The sequence below is a fragment of the Podarcis bocagei genome, assembly GCF_964188305.1.
Source record: "Podarcis bocagei genome assembly, chromosome: 11".
In the NCBI taxonomy this organism is placed as follows: domain Eukaryota; kingdom Metazoa; phylum Chordata; class Lepidosauria; order Squamata; family Lacertidae; genus Podarcis; species Podarcis bocagei.
Genome location: NC_138136.1, coordinates 42,751,642 through 42,776,113, shown reverse-complemented (window position 1 = coordinate 42,776,113; position 24,472 = coordinate 42,751,642). Strand labels below are relative to the sequence as shown.

The 24,472-nt window shown below is 45.2% G+C and overlaps 1 protein-coding gene across 2 annotated transcripts in view; it reads right to left on the bottom strand.

Moving 5' to 3' along the window:
• PLPP1 (phospholipid phosphatase 1) overlaps positions 1-24,472 on the bottom strand; it is a 103,306-nt gene that overhangs the window by 13,533 nt on the left and 65,301 nt on the right. For both annotated transcript variants that reach the window (XM_081213179.1, XM_081213178.1), the window contains exon 4: positions 12,471-12,528. In XM_081213179.1, coding sequence (XP_081069305.1) covers positions 12,471-12,528 — 58 coding nt within the window. The remainder of the gene's footprint in view (positions 1-12,470; positions 12,529-24,472) is intronic.

The following is a 24,472-nucleotide window of genomic DNA, read 5'->3' as shown; positions in this document are numbered from 1 at the left end:
TTTATAGGGCAGGACTTTGTCGACCGGCACGCTATACAGTTGCTGCCTGCCACGCTGCCCCTGCAGGTTGTCACGGTGGATGGCAGGGAGCTGCTAGGGGGGCAAGTGGTGCAGCAGACGCCACCAATGGTGATGCGACTTGGGAATCACAGGGAAATCATCAGCTTCAACGTCACTCAACTATCGGACACGCCCATTGTATTGGGTATGAGTTGGCTGGACAAGCACAGCCCAACGCTGGCTTGGTACCAGAGGCAGCTGACCTTCGGCTCTTCCTTTTGTGCTGAACACTGCATCATGCCCCGGCAGGAAGGAGAGGAAGAGGAGTCACAGCTGCAGCTAGGCACGCTGCAAACGGTTCCCCACAAGTACGCAGAATTTTTGGAGGTTTTCTGCGAGAAGGAGGCAGACAGGCTACCCCCCCACAGACCATATGACTGCAAAATTGACCTGCTGCCGGGGGCGGCGCTGCCCAAAGGGAAGCTGTATTCCATGTCTGAGGACGAACTGCAGGAACTCAAAGAGTTCATAGATCATAATTTGGAGCGCGGTTTCATCCGAGAGTCCAAGGCGGCGGGGGGCAGTCCTGTATTCTTTGTTAAGAAGCGGGACACGCCCCAAAAGAGGCTTGTGGTGGACTATCGCATCTTAAACAGTGTGACCAAGCCATCGGACTTCCCCATGCCCCGAATCGACGACCTCCTCGCAAAGGTACGGAAGGGCAGCGTGTTCAACAAGTTGGACCTGCGAGGGGCGTACAACCTCATTCGCATGCGGGAAGGAGATGAGTGGAAGACAGCCATGTTCACGCCCCTGGGCACCTACGAATATAGAGTTATGCCTTTTGGATTGCAAAATGGCTCCCACGTTTTTCAAGCGTTCATGCATCACGTGTTGGCGGGGCTCCTCTACAAGACGTGCGTCTGTTTCTTGGAATGACATCCTGATCTTTTCGGAATCGCAGCAGGAGCATGACGGACACGTCAAGGAAGTGCTGAGCAGGCTACAGCAGCATAGGCTTTACGCCAAGCTGGAGAAGTGCCAATTCGACGTGACGGAGGTGGATTTCCTGGGCTACAAGTTGTCTGACAAGGGGCTCGCCATGGACAGCGCCAAGGTTCGAGCAGTGTTGGATTGGAAAAGCCCACGCAACCGGAAGGAGGTCCAACGGTTTGTCGGCTTCGCGAACTTCTATCGCAAGTTTATCAAAGGCTTTGCCATGCAGACAGCGGCCATCACGGACACGCTCAGCTCCAAGAAAAAGAAGTTCATCTGGACAGAGCAGGCGGAGCAGTCTTTTCAGGCACTCAAGCGTCTCTTCGCGTCGGAAGAGCAGCTGCTTCATGTCAACCCCAGCAGGCCGATGAGGGTGGAGACAGACGCTTCGGACAGAGCCGTGGGAGCAGTCCTGCTGCAGAAAGACCCGCAGGGGGTTTGGAGGCCGGGAGCGTTTTACTCCAGGAAGCTCAGCAAGTCCGAACAGAACTACACCATCTGGGACAGGGAGTTGCTGGCCATTCATGCAGCGTTCAAAGCCTGGAGGCACTTCCTGATCGGCGCCAAGCACACGGTGCAGGTCTGCACGGACCACAAGAATCTGGAGCACTGGCGCACGGAACAGTTCCTGAACCAGAGGCAGATACGTTGGGCTGAGTTCTTTGCGAACTTCGACTTCCGAATAGAATATGTCCCGGGGGACACCAACATCATGGCGGATGCTCTCTCCCGTAAGCCGCAGTATCTGGAGGAGGCAACACCAGCGGCCGCCATGCACATCTTCGCACCAACAGTGTGGGCGTGCGCTGCGGCAACAGTTGACCTGGAGGCGGTGAGACGAGCGTTGCAGGATGACTCCTTCGCGCAAGCAAAGATGGCAGAGGTGCACAGGGGCACGGCAGCGACCGACGAGTTCCAGCTGCGAGATGGATTGCTCATCCGTAAAGGGGCCATCTACGTGCCGGGAGACGAACTTCGCGCCAAGGTACTGCAGCAGCTGCACGACGCGCCCACTGCCGGGCACTTTGGCAAGGAGAAGACGGTGGAATTAGTCTCCAGAGACTTCTGGTGGCCCGGAATGAGAGGGGAGGTCGCGGACTACGTAGCGAGGTGTGACACCTGCCAGAGAGCCAAACCGGTGCACAGACCGCCGGCCGGACTGTTGGAACCGCTGCAAACTCCGGTCGAACCATGGGAGAGAGTGGCCCTGGACTTTGTCACGGATTTGCCCAGCTCGAGGGGCAAGACGGCCGTGCTGGTGGTGGTGGACTTGTTCTCCAAGATGGCACATTTCATTCCGTGTGCGAAGGTGGCCACGGCGGAACAAACTGCCAAACTGTTCATAGACCACGTGTTCAAGGTTCACGGTCTGCCGCGGTCTATTCTGTCCGACCGAGGGCGACAGTTCATTTCGAACTTCTGGCAGAAGCTGATGGGCTTCCTGAACGTCAAGATCAACCTGGCGTCGGCTAGACACCCGCAGACCAACGGGCAAGCGGAGCGGGTCAATGCCATCATGCAGCAGTACCTGCGATGTTATGCGAATCAACAGCCTGCGACGTGGGTGGATTACCTGCCTCTCGCCGAGTTCGCCTACAACAACACGAAGCACGTGTCCACGGGGGTCACGCCGTTCTTCGCCAACAACGGGAGGCACCCCAGAACCTTCCCGGGACTGGAAAGAATGGGGGAGGGAGAGCCGCAGACAGCAGATGCGTTCGCGTCGGAGTTGCAGGAGGTCCACGATCAACTGCGGCGGCACCTGGAGCTGGCCAAACACGCATACAAGGTACAAGCGGACAAACACAGAAGGGTTGGAGAAGAGATCCATGGGGGAGACTGGGTCTGGTTTGCAGCCCACGCAGTGCCGGCCAGGTCGTTGGCGAAGAAGAAACTAGGGCATAAGCAACTGGGGCCCTACCAAGTCGAAGAGCAGGTCAACCCGGTGGCTTTCAGGCTGGCGCTTCCGGAGGGCTCCAGGATGCATCCGGTGTTCCACAGATCGGTGCTCACTCCCTACAAGGCACCGCACAGGTTTCAGGAACCAGGAACGGCACCGAGTCCGCTCAGAGAGAGAACCGGGCACGCGGGAGTGGCACAGGAGGAGCGCATCAACGAAGTCACGGAGATTTTGGACTCCAGATGGGGGGAAGAGGGGGTAGAATACCTTCTCGCCAAGGAGGGCACCCCGGCCAGTGCCAACAGCTGGGTGCCGGGCTACGCTTTGGACGAACCTCTGCTCAAAGAAGAGTTTCATGCCCTCTTCCCGCATAGGCCAATGCCAGAAGACTTTTTCGACGACTGGCTTTTCACGCCCACGCTTTCAGCCAGCACGTTCCGGGGGTTCGACTCGGAGGAGGAACCGACACGAGACGCCCGTTCCCCGGAGGGGTCACCCTCGGGATCTGCCTCAGAACCCTCGTATTGGTGGGACGATAGACCAGAGGAGCAGTGGCGCAGAAAGTGGCTGGAAGGTCCAGGATGAGCAACGCCGCCAGAAGGAAGCGAGGGAGAGACGGACATGGACGTTTTCGGGGACGACCCGGGTTTCGAGCACGGCGGCACAGAGATGGAAGCGGAGGTGACCGTCGTCGACGAGAGCAGGGAGGAAGAACCGGAAGACTTCAGATGGAGGCCCGCCACGGGAAGCGAACTGTATCCGACATTCGTCCCCCTGACACAGCAGCACCCAGCTCCTGCACCGGAAGGAGGGGAGGGGGGAAGAGGGGGCTTCGAGGGGGGATGGATGTCAGGGGTTCAGGAGCAGAGGCAAGGGCAAGGGAGGAAACAGAGAGCGAGGGGGAGGAGGCAGAAGAAAAGATGAGTGATGATGACGACCCGAGATCTCCGAGTCTTTCCAGTGAATCAGAAGATTCACAGAAAGGAGCACCAGTGGCCAGGGCAAGGGGGGAGCCTAGGGGGACACCCCAGGAAGATAGAGCCAGAGGGGACTCAGAGGGGAGCAGTTGGAAATCGGGACCAGCATCACCGCCAGAGAGCAGGGAAGAGGAAGGGTGCCAGGGATCAAGCGCTGGCAGCTCACAACAGGGGGGAGGGCACGAGTCAGGAGTGGCCACACCTCCATCGGGGAGCGAAGAAACGGTCAGACGGAAAGTGGAAGGTTGGGCGCGCGCGCCAAGTTCAAATGCACAGGAAAGTGACGCAGTAGGCAGCCCGGAAAGGGAGCCAGGTCCTAAAGCCCGGCGCAAGGAGACAGGAGGGTCCGGGGGGTCGGCGTCAGAAGAATCCCGGAAGGAAGAGACCCCGGGGGGCAGAGGGACCCAGAGGAGAACAGTCAGGCGGAAAAGGTGGAGCAGGGCTAGGATATTAAGTTGGTGCACAAGGGGCGGAGACTCAGACGGAGCTTCGCCGATCTAACCACTAGACGTAGAGTTGCACGCAGCAGCTTGAGAATGGAAACTGTAACTCAATAAAGGCTTTTACTTAATGATCGCTGGCTAGCGTGATCCTCTGTGAGCTAGGATCTGGAAGCAGCTCTGACAGTACTCTTTATAAATCAGTGCAAAAACTAGGTCTTGTGTTGCTCAGTGATTGGCTTTGAACCAGCAATTAGACAGAACGTAACCACTGTGATATATTTTATGCATGTGGAAGTAGTAAATGATCATTATTCAGAGTTGCCTCCTCAAGCACTTCAAATAAGACTAAAACATGTTTTATAGGCTCTAATAAGTAATGGTTATTACCATTAGACAAAGATTACAGTACGGAAATAGATATAGATCTCTGTTTCACTTAGGGCCAAAAGAGACATGACACGGCAGAGCCATGATTGCATCTCTCTCTTTTAAAGGAACACTTAAAAGCAGCTGCTTGGGGCTCAATTTTACTCAGAGAAGTTGTGCTTGGGGGGGTGGTTTTCAGTCTTCTTTAAAATGCCCCACAAGCTACTGTTACATCTTACTTTTGAGAAGGATGGGGGAAATATATTCTTTCATTCAAGGAAAAAGAAACCTAGACAGCCTAGAAAGATGTGGCCATCTATCTCTTTGGCAACTCCCATGCCTTCAGATTAATAGCAAACCTGTCAATCTTCGAGCATCTAAATTGAAGGGGCAGCTGAAGATTGATAGAATTACACCAGAGCTGGTTTTGGGGTTCGGAGGAACCCCCATTAGCAAATAAGATGGCTTCTTTCTGCACCAACTAGGGACACAATGGGTGCCTGGATTGCCAGCATCATGTTAATATTTTGGCACATGTTACAAGCACAAGACCATAGATAAAGGTGTAAAATTCCAACTAGTGCGTGGATTAAAGATTGCCACATCCTATATAAAAAATGTCATTTGCTTCTTGTGCAGATCAAATCCACTAACAGCTCATTTCAGCAAATGCTTCACCTCTGTTTCTCTTCAATATACTGGGAACAGTGAGGGGAAAGGCCACTTTCGATGCAGCTTGTGGCATTTTGTTGCATGTCCCACTTATATTGAGTTTGTGGGTAGCATGTGAAAAAAGGGAAGAAGCCACACAGTGTAACCTTATATACTTCCTTTTTAGCTCTCAGAAGAGAGGAGAGATTTCTCTACTCAGTCCTGCTTCTTCTTTCCAAGAACACTGATTTACATGCCATGGTGGGGGAGCAAACTGGGCTCCTTCACACAATTTATCTACATGGTTCAAAAATGCTAAGTTTTTTAATTTACTAATATTCCAGTAGGAATTATTACCGTACACAACAGGAGATGAGGCACTGGTGCCCCATAGAGCTTATTTCCCCCCTCCCATGTGCAGGAAAAACAAAATTATTAAAATTCACCATGTACGGTATGTAAATTTGCATAATTTAGGGTTGCCATATTTCAAAAAGTGAAAATCCGGACACAAAGCTTGTTGAGATTTTGTTTTAAAAAAGAGACTGCCCACATGGGTTGCCATACATCTGGATTTTCCTGGGCATTTTGCCGATTTATGCCTGGACACTGCTTCCGGCTGCAGTATTCTGGGAAATTCTGGATGTATGGCAACCCTAAACAACTCACAAGCTAGTTCTGATACAGAAATCTGGTTGCTCTTTATTGTATGCTCCAAGTACAGTCTTCCACTTCCTCTAAGGAACTCAGAAAGCCACAAATGGAAATCCCAGGATCCCATGAAATTACACCTGCATGAGTCTAGAGCAACTATTTGGTGGAGGAGTAACAAAGAAAGAGCACAAAACCCAACATCCCATTTAACAGATACAGTGGTACCTCGGGTTACATACGCTTCAGGTTACAGACTCTGCTAACCCAGAAATATTACCTCGGGTTAAGAACTTTGCTTCAGGATGAGAACAGAAATCGTGCTCCGGCGGTGCGGCAGCAGCAGGAGTCCCCATTAGCTAAAGTGGTGCTTCAGGTTAAGAACAGTTTCAGGTTAAGAACGGACCTCTGGAACGAATTAAGTACTTAACCTGATGTACCACTGTACTGGGAAATTAAACTTCATTGACTGGAGGCACAATGTAGGCCTGTCCTTCCAATAAGCCAACTGCTTCGAGGTTGTTGTTTTTTTACAATCAAGTAGTATGTAAATTTTATGAAATAAATAAAGTAATACAGTGGAAAGCGAGTCTCCATCAGGGCATATAACCCCAAAGACTTTGGCTGGTTTTATGCTCCCCAAAGATTTCGGCTCATGTCTTGTGTACGTGGTTGACAGAAGAGGACCTCAGTTTAGAGAAAACATGCATCGTTGAAGCATTAGTACTGCTCACTAGGCCCAAATGATGGATCAACCCCCACCCACAAATGTTTTGCTGGGTCAGACTGAAGACCTACCTGGTTCAACATTCTATTGCCAGCATCAGCCAGCCAGATGCTTCTGTGTACTCAGCAAGTAGGACATAAAAGTGACAACCTTTTCCTAACATGTATCCTCCATGCTAACTCCCAAATTAACCTCAAGGATCTGTTTACAGAGTCCCATTAGCAACAGAGAACAGATGTATCTGTCTGAAAAAAGATCGAACCTGGCTTGCAGCTTACTTATGGAGAGCAAGAATTGCTGCCAGTCAGGCAAAGGAGGGAGGTTTGGGTGGATAAGTATGGATAATGGGTTCTTTTTTCTTCTCCTCCTCAGTTCCCCCACCCAGGCGCTGACATACTGCAAATTACTTCATCAGTATGTATGTTAAGACTTGCTACAAAATATGGCATAGCAACCTTTGGACTAAAAGGTGCATGTATGGCCCAAATCATCAAGACCCTGGCAAGACATGGGACAGCAACACATTTGCTCTGTCTTACTGGCTTCCTTGGACAGCTGGGAGATTTGCATCCCCGCCCCTTTCTCTTATTGCTTTATTTGTAAATTAAGGGTTCATGGCAGCTCAGAGCAATGTTGTTTTGCTTATCTTAAGACATATATATAAACAATCTCAATGATAAAACAGGGTTATCTACCAACCTTCCTGATAACATGCTGCCATATAGTATCCATTGGGTGTGTAATAGGAGTATTTATTTAAATTGCTAGGCAACAAGTTTAAAGGAGACTTAAACATAGTTTAAGTCTGTAAGCAATTCTGTAGCAAAGGGATCATGTCAACACAATGCAAATGGCACAGATTACGGTTAAGCTCCATGTAAATATCTGCTCCAAAACCCAGCAAACAGCTTATATGCAGACAACTGCCTGTGAACGTATTTGGTCCAACATGAGTCTCGTATTCCAGGTACAGTTTATTTGCTGACTGCTACCTTCTTCATGAACTATACAAGACCATGTAGCCCTGTCTCCTGGGATACCCCTACAAGGACAGCAAGTCATGAATCACCTCTATATAGGATTTTTATTTTTCCGCGCTTTGGCTGGGTTGGGGGAGGAATAGGCCATTTTCAATAAACGCAAATGCTAAAAGACACGACAACAGCTGCATTTTCATAGGCAAAGGACAAGTCCAATTTCCACGTCAAGTAAATCTTTCCACTCCTGAGTCAGTAAGATTCAGGGCAGCTGCCCAGCTAACCAGAAGTTAGATTCCAAACAAGAACGGGGAAGGGATCAAAATCCACATCATAAAACCAACTTTATTTACCTTAAAATCTTGCTAATGTTTCCCCTTTAAAAGCGTTTCTTCAGAAATTAGATTTTTTTTAAATCTTTTTTTTTTTAGGTCAATTTTGCATTTTATTCTTCACTTGTTGCCCCCATTATGCCAGTCAAAGAATAGACTACATTCTCTCAACTGTCCACAAGGAAATAAACATGAATCATTCCCTTCATTCAGTTCTCTCTAAATAGATGCAACCCCTTGCCGTCAGCCAATTGTGCCCTGTAAGGAAGCAAAGGGGAGGGAAATGGACTATCATTAGCTCACTCCATTAAAGCAACCTTCACTCATTAGTTGTCAGCCTTCAGTATTCTCAAGGCATGCTAGCATGCAATTTTATAAATTCTTTCCAGATAACTGATAACAGAATATCTGCGAACATTCAATAGCCAAAATAAAAACCAGCCCATAAGCGTCTTTGCTAGTTCCCTCACTTTGCCACTTAGCTCCTCACCAGTCTACCAAACAGATTGACCTGGCTGAGAGCTGTGCGAGACCTTACCCTTTCAAAATAACTCAAGTCCAAACCCTATGGGAGCGAGTTGAAAAGGAGAGGGTTGGTCTGAGTTCCCTCTGTCCCTCCTCCCCCCCCCACCGGCCCACTGCCCAAGGATTACTTTGCACATGACTACGTTGCTACAAAAATGTCACTTTCATGTAGAAAGCAAGCGAATTTTGTTAGACTCATAGAGTTGGAAGGGACCCCAAGAGCCATCTAGTCCAACCCCCTGCAAAGCAGGAATGTTAGTAGTGAGTGACATGTGTGTATGTGAAAACTGACAGATGGGTCCACTCACTGCTGAAACCACATTACTGGAGCTACAGATATTGCTAGCCATGGATATTTGCACACACAATATATTATTAAGGTTACAAGTCTCAACTGAATTAACTGATTAATTAAGGGAGGAAGGTCTCCACTCTTATCTTTTTCCTATTGTGAACATCCAAAGCATTTTAGAAAATGTACGAATTAACAGAAACACACAAGTACATCAGCTAAGCAAGCTGTGGCATTGCTTGGTCACACATAAATAACTCGGGATATATCAGCCAACAGTGGAAGGGACTCAAGAGCAGAGGATTAAACAGCTCAGCCTCTCCAGACAGAGATTGCTCCTAGTTGTGAACACATTTATCCTAGCATGTCACCTCCCTTGAAAAGGGGACACTACAGAAAATGAAACTTCTTCAGCTCAACTGACACATCTCCAGATATTTCTAATGAATAGAAGTAAGCAAGCAAACATGCAAGGGAGATGTGTGGGTGTGTCCCCACTGTTGCTGTCGAAACCTGTCACCCTAATGACCACCTCCAGATGTAAAAAAAAAGAAGGTCTTAAATGCTTTTCTAAGACCACAATTCAAATCTAAATTGCCTGTTACAGCAGCATCAGTGTTACTGGAAAGGGAGGGGCAAAAGGAATTAACACTCTGACACAGACTGTGCCCATTACAATCCTGGGCTTGTGGCTCAGCAAGCTGATTTAAGTAACTGACAAACTGTGGGATCTACCGGAGCAGACACTCCCGCAGAAAAGAAGCTGCAATTTACTGCATTCTGGAAGAAGTTAATGGATATAGTTTGAAGTGAATGGCAATGAGCTGAGGAGACTCTAGGGAAATTCTATTGGTTCCTCCAGTCATCCTGGCAGAGCTGGAATCTAGTTGCCAATGTGGTGGCTGTACTATCATAGCCTTTTTGGTTGGGTTTTGTTTTCGTGTGTGTGTGTGTGTGTGCGTGCGCAGTCAGTCACACTAACATAAGTCAGATTCCTCCAGCCCTCAGGAGGCTGAAATTTCAGGCGTCTGGTTATGATTAACCCAGGCTGTGAGTAATGCCACATGTTAGGAACTGGGGAGTCACGAGCAGCACACAACTGCAGCTGGAGTCAAGCATGTAAATGGCAAGTTGAAGCTGGTCAGAAAGTACTTTTTTTTGGGGGGGGCGCGTTATCAGATGCATAAGACTTGACATGGGGCCACTGGCAGAACTCTGTGTTGCCGCATGGAAAAGTTAGGAGCCGTGAAATGTCTACGTAGAGGGAAAGAGGATCACATCTGTATCTTGTAAGCAGCAAATTGCAATAATAGGCAGAACCAGCCTTGGGGTAAGCCCTTTCTTATTGCACAAGACATAGCCACTAACTCATTAAGGATTGAGAGCATTCCAAACAGGGAGAAGTTCCATATAAATTCTCAAGGCTCTCTTTAGCTCATCCTGGTTAATACTCGTGGGGTAGGAGAGACCCATTTACTACACCATCACTAGAATACATGATAAAGATGTCAAGGATTAGATTGATCTGCTTGTAAAGGTAGCATTTCCCCTGCCAATGTGCCAAAGTCAACCTAAGATAGACTTCTGTTATGCTGAACAACTAAACCAGTCTTCAGAATTGTCCAGCACATACCACACACAGCTTAGTACATCTCAATTCAACCTATTTTTCTGTAGAATGTTTTATGTGGCTAGCTGTGATCTGGGCATGCATGGAGGCATTCGCAAGACTAGCTCAGCACACCAAAGTCTCCTAAAAGTGTGAAGTCTGTTCACTTTGCCATGCAAAATTGATAATGAGAGTCACTCATCCCTCTGATTTTGGGCTGACTCCTCAACTTTCTAAGACTAAATAATAATTAATACACCCTTGGACAGATATAAGCATTTGAAGCATCAATGTTCTTTGCATTGAAATGACAGTGTTGGAGCACATGCGTTGCACGCATAAGGCTCTGGTTTCAGTACCAAACATCTCCAGCTGATGGATTTTTCAGTAGCAGTGCCAGAAAATTTCCCTGCAGCTGCCAGGCAGAGCAGCTGGACACAGGACAGTTCTATAGCACAGCTCAAATCGGGCAGAGCTAGACGACTTTTAAGACACCACTGTCAGTAGTACTGCCACTGTCCATGACTGGATAATTTTATTCCATATACTGTAAAGAAGGTTGATTTGGAAGCCTACAATTTATAGGCTCCAAGAACAACAACAAAAATAAGAGGTCTGATTTCAGGAAAGAATCAATCAATGCTTAACTATGGCTCCCAACCAAAAAAAAAAGGAGGTATTTTTATTAATGTCACCACAGGCTAGATGATCAGGCTTGTCATTCTGTTGGGAGCTGAAGCAGCTTTGAAATGCTTCAGAGAAATAATAAAACAAACACTGCAAATTAAGTGCTCTTAAAAAAACACAAATATTTTCCTCCTGAGAACAATCCTACAGCAAGAAACCTCTCTACGTAAAATTTAAAAGCATTGTTTTTAACAGTTTTAGTTTTTCAGGTTCTGATAAATTTACATGTCCACAGAACCATGCTGGGAAAAACTTGCAATATTCATTCCTACACACCCCACTGAAAAAGTGTGGACATTTTTTGTATTCGTTTTGTTTGCTTAAATACACAGACATAAAGCTAAAATCTCCATTTTGACTAGATTGTCCCATCTGCTTTGGTAGTTACCTCTCTCCTGGCCAAAAACAAAGAGCAACAAACAGCTAGAATGTAGCTTATCAAGACTGGGTGGCAGTCACAAATTAGTACAGTATTTATGTTGCTGAAGCCTGTAAAACATTTGATGGGCGGATTCCCATCCCCTGCTTCCTTCCTTGCTTTGTTTGCTTAAAGTAGAGACTGGTTGCGCTAGATAGACCATCATCTGCATCACACTCCCTGCCTCATGCTAAGCCTACCCAAATCACCCAGAGCAAAGCATGAAGTTACAAAAAGAATGCTTAGGACTCTCAGTTAGAAAGAGTCCTTACTGCTTCTGACAAGCTTAGTTTGCCAGAGGTAGAAAGGGGAAAAGAGACTCTCCCCCTGCAAAGCGAGCCTGGCCATGCTGCTTATTGAAGTGCCTAAGCTTCAGATAAATGGCGGCTGCTGCATTTTATGAGCTGCTCACTTTTCAGGATAGGCTCAGCCATACAGGCAGAGTAGACAGCTGCCTGGGGTGTCACACTTCAAAGGTGCCTTCCATATCAGAAGCTGTGCATTAGTCCCGGGTCTTGAATCACTGCTGGTGTGGCTGATAGCTGACACTAACTGAAAGCGTCCTGGTACCCTCTGTAATGTCACAGGTGGTCCTGGGATGCACTTTCCGAGACTTCCACCTAGGGTAGCAAAAAAAGAGCTTGAACTGGCCTTCACACAAAGACTCCCTGGACAATTTAGGGAAAAGCCTACCTAACATGCAGTGGACAAATATTCCATCCGTACAAGTGAAAAGATCTCAGAGCAAAGATCCACCCCAGCCCAGCCTTTTTCATTTTAATGCTTCCTCTGCACAAACAGCCCAAATGAAATGCTGATTCAGCAAATGTTTCAGCTTCATGCTATGCAACATAAACAGATTTTTTAAGCAAAACAAAAAAAAAACCCATCATAACTGGCTGCTAAAAAGTATACTTACTGCTAGGAAGAGCAAGCAATACATGGAAAACGAAGAATGTCCAGAGTAAAACGACAGTCTGAAAAACAAGAGAATGCCCACATACTTATTACAATTTATACATACGTCATTAAGATTTTGACACTCTGCAATTGTATAACAAAGTTCACCTTTGATTTGCAAAATAAAGCTTCAGCAAAGCTCACACGGGAAGCTCCTTTATACTGAGTTAGGGCACTAGTACATCAAGCTCAGTATGTCTGCACCAGTGATTCCCAAACTCCCCCCCCCCACTGCCCCCAACAGAGCACTTGAAAATTGTTGAGGGTAATGGATGATGGTTTAATGATTTCTCTGCCTGTTGCATCAACTGAGGAACCATTTTAAAAGGGGCTTTAATACAAGCCCTTTCCTGATCCTAGAGCAAGACATGGTCTCAATGCCCATTAGGATAAACTGGTGGGCAGTGGAAGTGTGCCACTCTCCAGCAAAGGAATAGTTGGAAACTCACTCTTACTTCCTCCCCCTAAAATGTATATACTGTTTGACTGTTAAAAACAAAACACCTCAAGTCAATTTCCAAAAAGAATGACACAATCAGGTTATCAGTAAAAACAACTATTTAAAGCAGTTATTTCTCAAACTTGGGTCCCCAGGTGTTGTTGGACTACAACTCCCATCATCCCTGACCACTAGTGCTGCTATCTAGGGATGATGGGAGTTGTAGTCCAACAACACCTGGGGACCCAAGTTTGAGAAACACTGATTAAAGCATTGAAAAAAATAATTAAAATTAATGGCAGATTAAAAACACATGGAAATATTTTGCACATCTGAGTAGGCTTTTAGAAAGGCTGGGTGGAGATGTTTTTAGCAGGCACAGAAAAGATTCAGTGAATGTGCCCACCTGGGAGCTCTAAAGTATGGTTCCTGTAACATGAAAATATCAATTTAAAGCTTCCAATTTTTCCTTTGAAGCCACGTTAGTACCTGCGCTACACATGATGCCACATATGACATCAGGTGTGGAGCATGTGGGTGTGGTTTCCTAGAAGTAGCCTGATGGGAGAAACTGGGACCCCTGGCTGGCCAAACTGGACCTGTGGTCTGGAGGTTCCCCACCTCTGTGGTAAGGCTTGGTCTTACTATCCTTGCAATACTGGTGGAGGGGTGGGGTGGGATTGGCAGAGGGCAAACAGCTTGCCTAGGAAAATTCACGACAGAGCTAACCCTAAAATTGGGGACCATCTTGATTAGTTTTCTGTTCTTGGATACAAGTTTGCCACGACTGAGAAACGGCATTCTGCTTTATAAATATCCATGTGTTGACTACATTATAGGGGCTCCCATGTTTGTGCTTCAGTTCATTCATATCACACACACACACACACACATCACGCTCGTCCCGGCACACAGACTACTATGACCAAAACGATATCACTCAGTGCAGCTTCAGCAAAAGTTACCTACTATGGCATCCAGATCCCAGCTGGAAATAGTATCTGTCACTTATTAACCTGTCAGCTGCACACACATTTGTTTTCTCTCTTCCCTCCTCCTGCCCCACAGTTTTAATACATTAAACAGAGAGAGGCAGAGGGATGGAGAAACAGACAATAGAAAGGCCTGCTAAACATTCCTTTGCAGGCAGCTAACCCCCTTCTTCCAAAAGCAGCTCTGACTCGGAACATTCCGTCTCCCCTGCCAGCCAAGAGCCTGAACATTCGTTCCAGACTCCACTCCAGTGCTGGTGAGCGTAAACTCCCTTGGTCTCCACCCTGCCACCTTTCCCACCCACCCGTCCCCAACCCCACCACTGGATAAATAAGCATTCCCCAAAGTGAAAGTACCCCACTGGTGGAAACATCAAGCCCTGACTTTATTGTCTCTCTCCCCTCTCCTTCATCACATTCTTAAAAGACTTAAATCATCCCAGTAGCAGCCATACATCAGGCCTCCAGAGCTGTCAGGATGTATATTATTGTTTCATGACAACTGGCTTCACATATTTTTCTCTTGGAAGGGTTTATTTCAACAAGTCAGATAATACAAACCAAGAGTGCATATTTTATTTTGACTTCTCACTCTGGCTCATTAAGTCTAATGTTGACACTTCTTTTTAGAATAAGCTATTTAGGGCTGTGAAGGAGCCTCTAACACAAGGATGACTTCCACCAAAACCTATTTGTGGGGCCACTAAGCAGGAAATAATCTAGCATGATTCTTCCCATGCATATATACATGTTGAAAAACATCTACTGGGATCCATCTGAAAAGCACCATCAAGACAGTGGGAAGTTAGGATTTTAATACCTTGACATAGTCTGCACACTGGATTTTGTAGTTCTGGGGTATGTATGTTTTTACTGTAAAACTCTGTATCCCCTGAAGAAGCTCTGCAGACATTTCATAAATGTCATGTGCTTTCTGTTTAAATAACCTGAGTTTGACAGCTTTACGTTCCACATAATAATAATGTGACCCAATTATGTTAAGCACTTCAGCCTGTTACTACAAACTCACATTTCACACAATTAGAAGAGAGCAAAGGTTGAATCCAGGGCAGGGAGAAAGAGCATGAAAGTGAGAGGACTGGAACAGATGGAACAACATTAGAAACATTTTTGGTGGATCTTCCAAGTTGTTTCCAGAATAGTGAGATGGGGCAGGTGTGCAAGTGAGCACCTGTCATATTATGCTGCAATAAATCTGTTCAGTTTCGGTTTCAGTTTCTGTTAATTGGTTCTTGTGGGAAACTTGCAGATTCTAGCTTCACCAATTAACTCCAGCTGGTGTCAATTTACTCTTGGCAGAAAGCCCAGGTCTGCTTGACCTAGAAACTACTCACTCTGATTGGTTAACGAGCAGCACTCAACTCTGTTATCTAGGGATTGCTAGCACAGTTTGAGGTGAGGTGTGTTAGGAGTTAGAAGTGCTGTGTATGGTTTTGAGAGAGAGAAAGAAAGAGGATTTATTTTGCTTTTATTTGTATGCAGAAACTCTGCTGGTTTTATTTTTCCTTTTAATAAATCCTGTAAATAGTTATTCTGAGTCTAGCTGACTAGTCATTACTGCCGCAACTAGCTTCCTCGCTGTGCAGGAAAACTCTGCTACGTTTGGGCTAAAGCCAGTAGGGCTATGCCTGACACTCCAAAGTTCCATGAGGTTATGGGCATTGTGCTGCCAGCCTGAGTTGCGGTGGTGTCAGCATCAACGGCGTTGGTTCCAGTAGTTCCAGAAGTTGTTGTTCTCTGGCTGGTTCCTGACCGTGGTGAGCTGGTGACGCAGCGGACACAAGGACAACAGCTGCAGCGTGTGAGTGCTGGGTGCTGTGGTTCCTGTTTTCTCTCTCGGTGGTCGTGAGTAGCTGGTTCCGGGTTCCAGGGACATCGCTCTCAAGATGACCTCACAACCAGTTCAGATGGCTTTTGAGCGTCTGAATGACTCCAATTACTTGCTGTGGTCGGAACGCATGCAGGCAGTGCTGCAGAGGGATCGTCTCTGGCAAGTGGTGAGTAAGTTTCCTACGAAGCCTGATGATGAAGACCTCGATAAAGACCAAAGAGCAAGGGCCACAATTGTCTTGGGGCTGGAAGATTCCCAGTTGCCGTATGTGAGGGGAATCGAGACAGCTAGAGGTGTGTGGCAAGCACTTAAAGAACTCCATGTGCGTGAGACAGCGGTTTCCAAGCTGTTCATTCGCAAGGCATTGTACAAGGCAATGTTACAGCCTGGGGTTACAATGCAGGAACACCTACACAGTTTACAGTTAAAGTTTTCTGCGCTCCAGGAGAGAGACTGTGCATTAGACCAGCAGGAGAAGGTGGCTATTATTTTGAGTTCTCTCCCGGAAAGCTGGGATAATTTAGTTTTGTCTCTAGAAGGCATACAGGAGCGTGATTTATCAGTCAGTTACGTTACTGGGCGTTTGATTGAAGAATGGCAGAAGAGGCAAGAAAGGTCGGTGGCTGCAGAGGCTTCTACAGGTGGGCGGTTTGGAAGGAGTTCTCATGCCGTGCCAGAGGTGAAGCAAGAGCAGCGTACCGGTGAGGAGTCAGCGTTTGCTGTTAGGCGTTGTTTCCGATGTGGGTCTTCTGCGCATCTAAAACGACAATGTCCGGAGTTGGTCAAGTCTCAGTTGCCGGTGCAGGAGCAGAGACAAGATCAGCAGCAGCAGCAGCGGAAAAGGAAATTCTTCAAACAAAAACAGTCGGCTCAGCTGGTGACCGGCGAGGTCAAGATTGCTGATGAGAAACAAGCGGTCTGGGTGGTCGATTCGGGAGCGTCTCGCCACATCGTGAATTCAGATGAATTGTTTGTTTCCAAGAACTCAGCACAGCGCAGCCAGGTGGCTCTAGCAGACGGAAGTACTTCCGAAGTGATTTCGGGGGGTGCAGTTTTTGTTCCTTGTCTTCGTGAATGCCTGCAAAATGTACTTTGTGTGCCTTCATTAAGGAGCAATCTGATGTCTGTAGATTGTTTGCTAAAAGCTGGGTTTAAAGTGCATTTTGAAGGAGACAGTTGCATTATTAAGAAGGCTGGTGAGATTTTAGGCACTGCTAAGTCAGAGGGAGGCTTGTTTTGGCTTAAAGCAGGATCTCAAGTTGCAGCAGTAGTCAGTAAATCTCAGCCTGATAACAAAGCTATACATGACAACTGTGTGCACTTATTGCATAGGAAAATGGGGCATGCTTGCTGGAAAAGTGTACTAAAAATGTCTGAATTAGCTGATGGGGGTAATTTAAAGAGTTGTAACAAGTACCTTGATTGTAATGTCTGTAAAAAGGTTAAAACCCACAGAGTCTCTTACCCCAGAAGTGACAGAGTTAGTGAGTCACCGCTACAGCTGGTTCACATGGACGTAATTGGTCCATTTGCTGTAAGCAGGGGTGGATCGCGCTTTTCACTAACAATTGTGGATGACGCTACGCGTTACTCCTGGGTTTTTCCCATGAAGAATAAGGGTGACGTGTTCACTAAGTTTAAAGGCTGGGTGGCATCCGTGGAAAGATTTCTGTCTGTTAAACTCAGAAGGATTCAGACGGACAGAGGCGGCGAGTTTATGTCAAATGCCTTTAGAGATTGGTTACAAAAGCGTGGCATTGGGCATAGAAAAACCAACGTTTTTTCCCCAGAGGAGAATGGCGTTGCAGAACGGAAAAACAGATCTTTACAAGATATGATGTTTGCCATGCTTGATGATGCTGATTTGCCCATGTCTTATTGGGGGGAGAGCATGCTCACCGCGTGTTATCTCCAAAATAGGCTCTTTCATCAAACAATAGGTACAACCCCGTACTTTAAATTGTTTCAGAAAAAACCTAAAATTGACCATTTGCATGTGTTTGGATCAAAAGCCTGGGTATTAATTCCGAAACAAATGAGGAAGAAGGGAGATCCTAAGACCAAACAGTTAGTGTTTGTGGGTTACCAAGAGCTGGGAAAAGGTTTCCGCTTTGCTGAAGGGACAAATGGCATTGTGATCTCCAGGAATGCCAGTTTTTGTGAACATAGTGGCTGGGAGAGACTACATGCCAATACTGAGGTTTGGTTTGAACCTTCCCAGGAGCTTCATGACTCTGAAGGTAGACACAGAGAGTCAGAGTCTGAGGGGGAGGAAAGTTCAGATAAGAGCTCTCAAGAAAGTGGAAGACCAGTGGCTAAGCAACAAAAGAGAGGTCGCAGTTCTGAGGAGGAAAGTGGGTCAGAAGAAAAATTTTCTCCCAGAAGATCTAAAAGACAAAACAAAGGAGTGCCTCCAGTGCGTTTTTCTCCTGATACTGCAAATGTGTTTAGTGTAAGTGCAGAGCCCAAGAGTTTTCAGGAGGTGTTAAAGTTACCAAAAGAGGAGGCAGAGCGCTGGAAACAGGCAATGGAGGAAGAGATGTCCTCTCTGAATGAGCACAAGGTTTTTACACCAGTAGCAGCGCCTGAGGGGGCAAAGATTGTAGGCTGCAGGTGGGTGTACAAAAGACTTAGGCCCGGTTAGGACATATCTAGGGTTGGAAGTGTGCTGGGCCCAAGATGGCAGCTGCCTAATTAGTCAGCAGAACAAAGTTAAACAACTACTGACTACATACAGGATGCAGGATTGCAAAGGGGCAGCGGTGCCTATGGATCCAGGTTTCATAAAAACACTTCATATAGATGAGAGTCCTGAATTTGAACACCCTGATGTATATCACTCTGTAATTGGAAGTTTATTGTATATAGCACAGTGGTCCAGACCTGATATTAGCTATGCAGTAGGCATATTAAGTAGATTGGTCTCAAAACCCACACTAAATGCCTGGAAAGGGGTAAAACAAGTTCTGAGGTATCTCAAACAGACAATTGGCTATATGTTACAATTAAATTCTTCCGAGGACGAAATGTTGAGTTGCTACTGTGATAGTGACTGGGGAAATTTGCCAGATAGAAAATCTGTCACAGGACTAGTCATAATGGTCGGTGGAGCTTTAATCAGCTGGCGGTCACGCAAGCAAGACATTGTAAGTGTGTCATCAACGGAATCAGAGTACGCCGCATTGAGTGAATTGTGCAACGAGGTGATTTATTTCAAGCATTTGTTAACAGATTTAAATGTAAATTGTGGAGAACCAGTACAAGTTTACATTGATAATCAAGCTTGTATAACCTTAAGTAAAACAGAGGGTTTCAAATCGCGTTCCAAACATATCTCTGTAAAATACCAAAATGTACGTTGCTGTGTACAAGACAATGTAATCACCTGTACTTATGTGTCAAGTGAAGAAAATGTAGCAGATGTGTTAACTAAACCATTGGCAAAGATAAAGAACAAGCGAATGTGCAAGAGTTTAGGTTTGCTGGAAAAATGATCTCCTACATAGGTGTATTTGGTGTTAATTGTTCAGCAGAATCTGTGAGGGGGTGTTCAGTTTCGGTTTCAGTTTCTGTTAATTGGTTCTTGTGGGAAACTTGCAGATTCTAGCTTCACCAATTAACTCCAGCTGGTGTCAATTTACTCTTGGCAGAAAGCCCAGGTCTGCTTGACCTAGAAACTACTCACTCTGATTGGTTAACGAGCAGCACTCAACTCTGTTATCTAGGGATTGCTAGCACAGTTTGAGGTGAGGTGTGTTAGGAGTTAGAAGTGCTGTGTATGGTTTTGAGAGAGAGAAAGAAAGAGGATTTATTTTGCTTTTATTTGTATGCAGAAACTCTGCTGGTTTTATTTTTCCTTTTAATAAATCCTGTAAATAGTTATTCTGAGTCTAGCTGACTAGTCATTACTGCCGCAACTAGCTTCCTCGCTGTGCAGGAAAACTCTGCTACGTTTGGGCTAAAGCCAGTAGGGCTATGCCTGACACTCCAAAGTTCCATGAAAATCTACGTTTGCCACAAATGAACATTCCATGTTGTCACAGTAGCCAAACAGATGTATATGAGAAGTCCATAGGTAGGGCATGTGAAAAACAGTTTTTAATAGAATCATAGAATTGGAAGGGACCCTAGTCCAACTTCCTGCAGCAGTATGCAGCTGTCCCCTATGGGGATCAAACCTGCAACCTTGGGAGTTATCAGCACCACACTCTAACCAACTGAGCTATCCAGTAATCTCCAACTCATGATCCCCAGAAACTGGTATTCAGAAGCATGCTGCCTCTGATACTGATGATAAGCAGCTAATGATGGCCATCTCATCATGATCTTGTCTAATCCACTTTTAAAACAATCTAAATTGGCAACCATTTCTACATCCTTATACAGTGGTGCCCCGCAAGACGAATGCCTCGCAAGACGGAAAACTCGCTAGACGAAAGAGTTTTCCGTTTTGGAGGTGCTTCACAAAACAAATTTCCTATGGGCTTGCTTCGCTCAGCAGATAAGCCGCTAAAAGCCGCTAATAGCGCTAATCCGCTAATCCTTCAATGGGCTTGCTTCACAAGACGAAAAAACCGCTAGACGAAGAAAATCACAGAACGGATTCTTTTCGTCTTGCGAGGCACCACTGTAATAGCAAAGTCCATTTACTGTGTGAATAAGTACTTCCTTTTATCCTGAATGTTCCAACTTCAATTGATAACCCTCACTGCTAGTACCAATTCCTAGTCCACTTAATATTCCTGGATTTTATTCCACAGCCTGGAGTCCCTTATTACCAGTCCTGTGTGGTACCTTTAAGATTAACTCATTTGGGCTGCAATCCTGTATATACCAGGGGGGACTGAATCCCCATGGAATTCAGAGGGCCTTAACCTCTGAGTAATGTACAGTTATTGTGGCATGAATACACACTACAAATTGTGAAAGCAAGGACTCCTTCTGAAGACAGACCCTTAGTGCTAAGTATTCACAGAATTGTAATGTTTAAGTGTCCACGATTTCTTTGCAAAGGAGTAGGATAGGAAAAGAACCAGAATAGATGAAAAGGAACCTTGGTTTTTCATCCCAGCAGAGAAGCAATTGTGGCAGCACAGACCCTTTCTGAACCAAAATAAAACATATTTTTTTCAGTTTAGTAAGGTGTTAACTGTTTGTAAAATAGCTATGCTTAAATGTCTACTATAGCATCTTTGCAAGGTGCTTTGCAAGGTTGGGGGGGGGGACCCGAACTTGGTCACAACCCTGTGACCTCTTTGTGGCCCCACCAGATCTAGTGGGCATCAGTTGCTATAACATACAGGCCAAACTGTAATCCTCCCTGAAACTTAACCAACACAACTATTGTTTTGTTCACTGCTTACTGTGCCTCTTGGAATTATTGTTGTCCTTATATTGAGACAGACTATCTCTGCAACTTACTGAAAGTATAGTACCACAGAATACCAGGAATAATTTGTTCAACAGGAATGGAGTATGAATTCCTTTTTAAAAAGCCAAACATGAAAGATGTGTGTTTCTTATTCTTCAGGTTTTCAGAGTCACAACATGATTTAAATAGTTATGCATTCTTAAAAAGAACAAACTGCACAACATATTCTCTTCTTAAATCATTAGGACAGGCCATCTTATGCTCAAAGTACAAGTGCAGATTCCTGAGAAGAGCTATAGCAACCACTCTCAATTCATGTTCTGTGTATTGACTTACATTTGTAAATAACCAGAGTATCACAGTGAGTTCAAGATTTGCAATTGCTGTTTGTGTACAAAAAAATGAAAGTGTTTCTCTATAACTGTATTCTAAGATACATTAAGAGAAAACAAGCTAATCACCCACTATCTCCTGATGTAGTGACTTTTATCAGAGCAATAATACATGATACAAGAGAAAACACTGCCAATTCTTTTCTGGGGTGGAAAATAGACTTCCCATCCTCCTCTGTGTCTTAATGCAGAAATGACTTTTCCAAGGACACAGAGACTACAATGAAGCAAAGTTTAGAACACAATGGTCGTATCAAACATAAATGAGAAGTCAGCCTTTCTGGCTTATCATAGTTTACTGACATCAAGCAATGATTTTCCCTTGAGCAAAACAAGCAAACAATCAAAAACCCCAGGAAGTTACATCTGGACCAGGATCATGGTTTGTTTCTCCCTAGCAAGTCAAGATTGCTAGCCAACGTGGAGCAATAGTTTGTTGTTGTGTTGCTGATTGTAGCTTGTTAGGGAACAACAAAATACAATCCCTGGTTAGGAGGTAACATGAAGCCCATGCGTCCTAGTTTGTTTCTGCTCCTCACATTAAGGGAGGAGTTATGGTAAGTCGGAACAATTGTACTTGCATGCTCCTTGTTCTCAATAAATCATAACAAAGCAGAAAGTCTGGTTTAATGTCCTATGCAAACATGGCCAACGGAGTTTGTTTTCTTTCCATAAATAGCTTTCTAGAAGAGTTCCCCACCTCACCCTCAATGAGAAAAGGAAGAATATAGGTAACTGGATCCAGAAGACAGAATTCTTACAAAACTTACAGATTGCATTAACGGGACTGTTTATATGCAACATGGACAGTTTAAGCACAGTTTAGGTATTTGGTCACAGCATTTCAGAACATTTTGCTTCAGCAGCATGGAGCTCCTACAAATGCCCATCTGTGGGATTCCCCTTAAGATTCCTGTGTCAACCACATCCAGAAGCTGTGTTCAGCTGGTTGCCAGGGGTCTGCTGGACTGCAAATGCTAATTTTCTCAATAATGTGCTAACCTGCTAAGCATAAAGCTATTTTCACATTTTCCCAGTAAAAGTAAGATTAATTGGTATTTTTAAGAACCCAAGGGGTTTATAATTCAGTGTACATCATGCACTCATTTTGGCACAACTGCCATTAGCTGCTAAAATAAAACGGAAGTACTGTGGCTTATCAACAATGGGACTACTAAATATGAGAAGTTTGTACTCTTTCCAAGGTTTACATTTGAACCACAGCTCATGTGGAATCTATTTTAAAATGACATTTCTGCTACAAAGAGCACCTCTGAGCATGTGCATGATAAATTAAAGAGTATAAGAAATGTACTACATGAATATTAGAGCAAGCCTGTAGTTCTAACCCCAGAACTATAACCACAATCCAAGCTAACGGAAGACACAAAGCATGGATTTCCCCCCCAAAAGCATTATTTCAGAAAGCTGACTTAAGTGAGCATTTTTCTGTTTCTATTTTAAAGAGCCAGCATTAAACAACAGCTTGCTCTGAGTAATGACCATATCTGATGGATCAGCCCACAATCTGTCTATCCCAGCACTCCTGTCTTCAGCAGACACTGGCAAATGGCCTATTATTTCTTAAAAGTCATCTACAATATATAGGGCACCACAACATTCCATATCATACTAATGACCATTGCAATGTCTTTTCAGTTTTAGGAAATGCAATCCAGCAACTGAAATTGGGCGGGGGGGGAGCATTTAGACCAGATGACCCTCAGGGTCCTTTCCAACTCTACAATTCTATGATTCTATTATTCAGAATTGACTTTGACAATATTGCCACCCTCAATGGTAATGTTACTGGTGATCATTCAAAATTTCTTACTTGGGCCTCAAAGAAACAGGTATACAGCACTGGCTGCTTCCAGTAACCAATATGAGTTCTCCTCTATTAAAAACATCAGTTTCAAAAACTTGCGTTCCATTCCTGTCATTTGTGATTCCAGAAGAGCTGGAAGAAAACCACCCTTCATGCTTCTGAAGGCACCATTTCCTATGCAGCAAGTCCTCTGAAGTTACAGGCAAACCCTTTATCAAATTGAAATATTTGCAAAATGTTATGAGCTACCCACCAATTCATCTTCCTAGTCAAAACTGATCCAAACACCTGGTTAAACAACTCTGCAGAGCTATCTCTGGAGAAACTTTTTGATGCATGCTGCAATTAAGAGTCTGTCAGGCTGGATCAGGATTGTAAACTCCATTTTTATGCTTGATTGCCAAGTACTGCCTCAATTGCACTAAATGCAAAGAAACCAATTAATCAAGCCTCCCACTACACAGATTGTTTTGCTTTTGAACATATATAACCTAAAAACTGAAGTGATGTTTTCTGTTCTCCAACTTAAAGACAGCAAATTTGAAAACATCTGAAGATCTTATTTCAGTGCTCTGTATAAAGAGAAATTCTATCCCTATCCTGGCTTGTGCCTGAAAATAGTTTCCAAAATACAGAGATGTATTACCTCAATAGCAAAACCTTTGCAGGGTTCATTTGATGAGAAAGACAGAGCTCCCTTCTATTGTAGGCCGTGAAATTGTATCCTGCACAAACGATACTAACTTCCACCCATGGTATATATGAATATGCATCGCTCACCTCAAAGACTCCCATACACAAAATTCAACCATAAATCAGATCTGCAAGGTGCTGGTTGAAACCATTCCACAAGTTCAAGTGGAACTTTGGCATATTATAGGAGAGTGGGCGTCCAGCAATTCCTGCTGTTAGGAGCCAAGATTTCTGTTACAATTTCTGAGAAAATGTCAGCATGGATATCACTCTCATGCAAGACCACTACTAAAGTCACAGACAATGTGGAGAACTCAAAGTAACAGTTTGCTTTAAATAAAGTAATCCAAGACAGCCAGTGCAGTGGAGTGGTTCAAGTGCTGGACTAAGAATT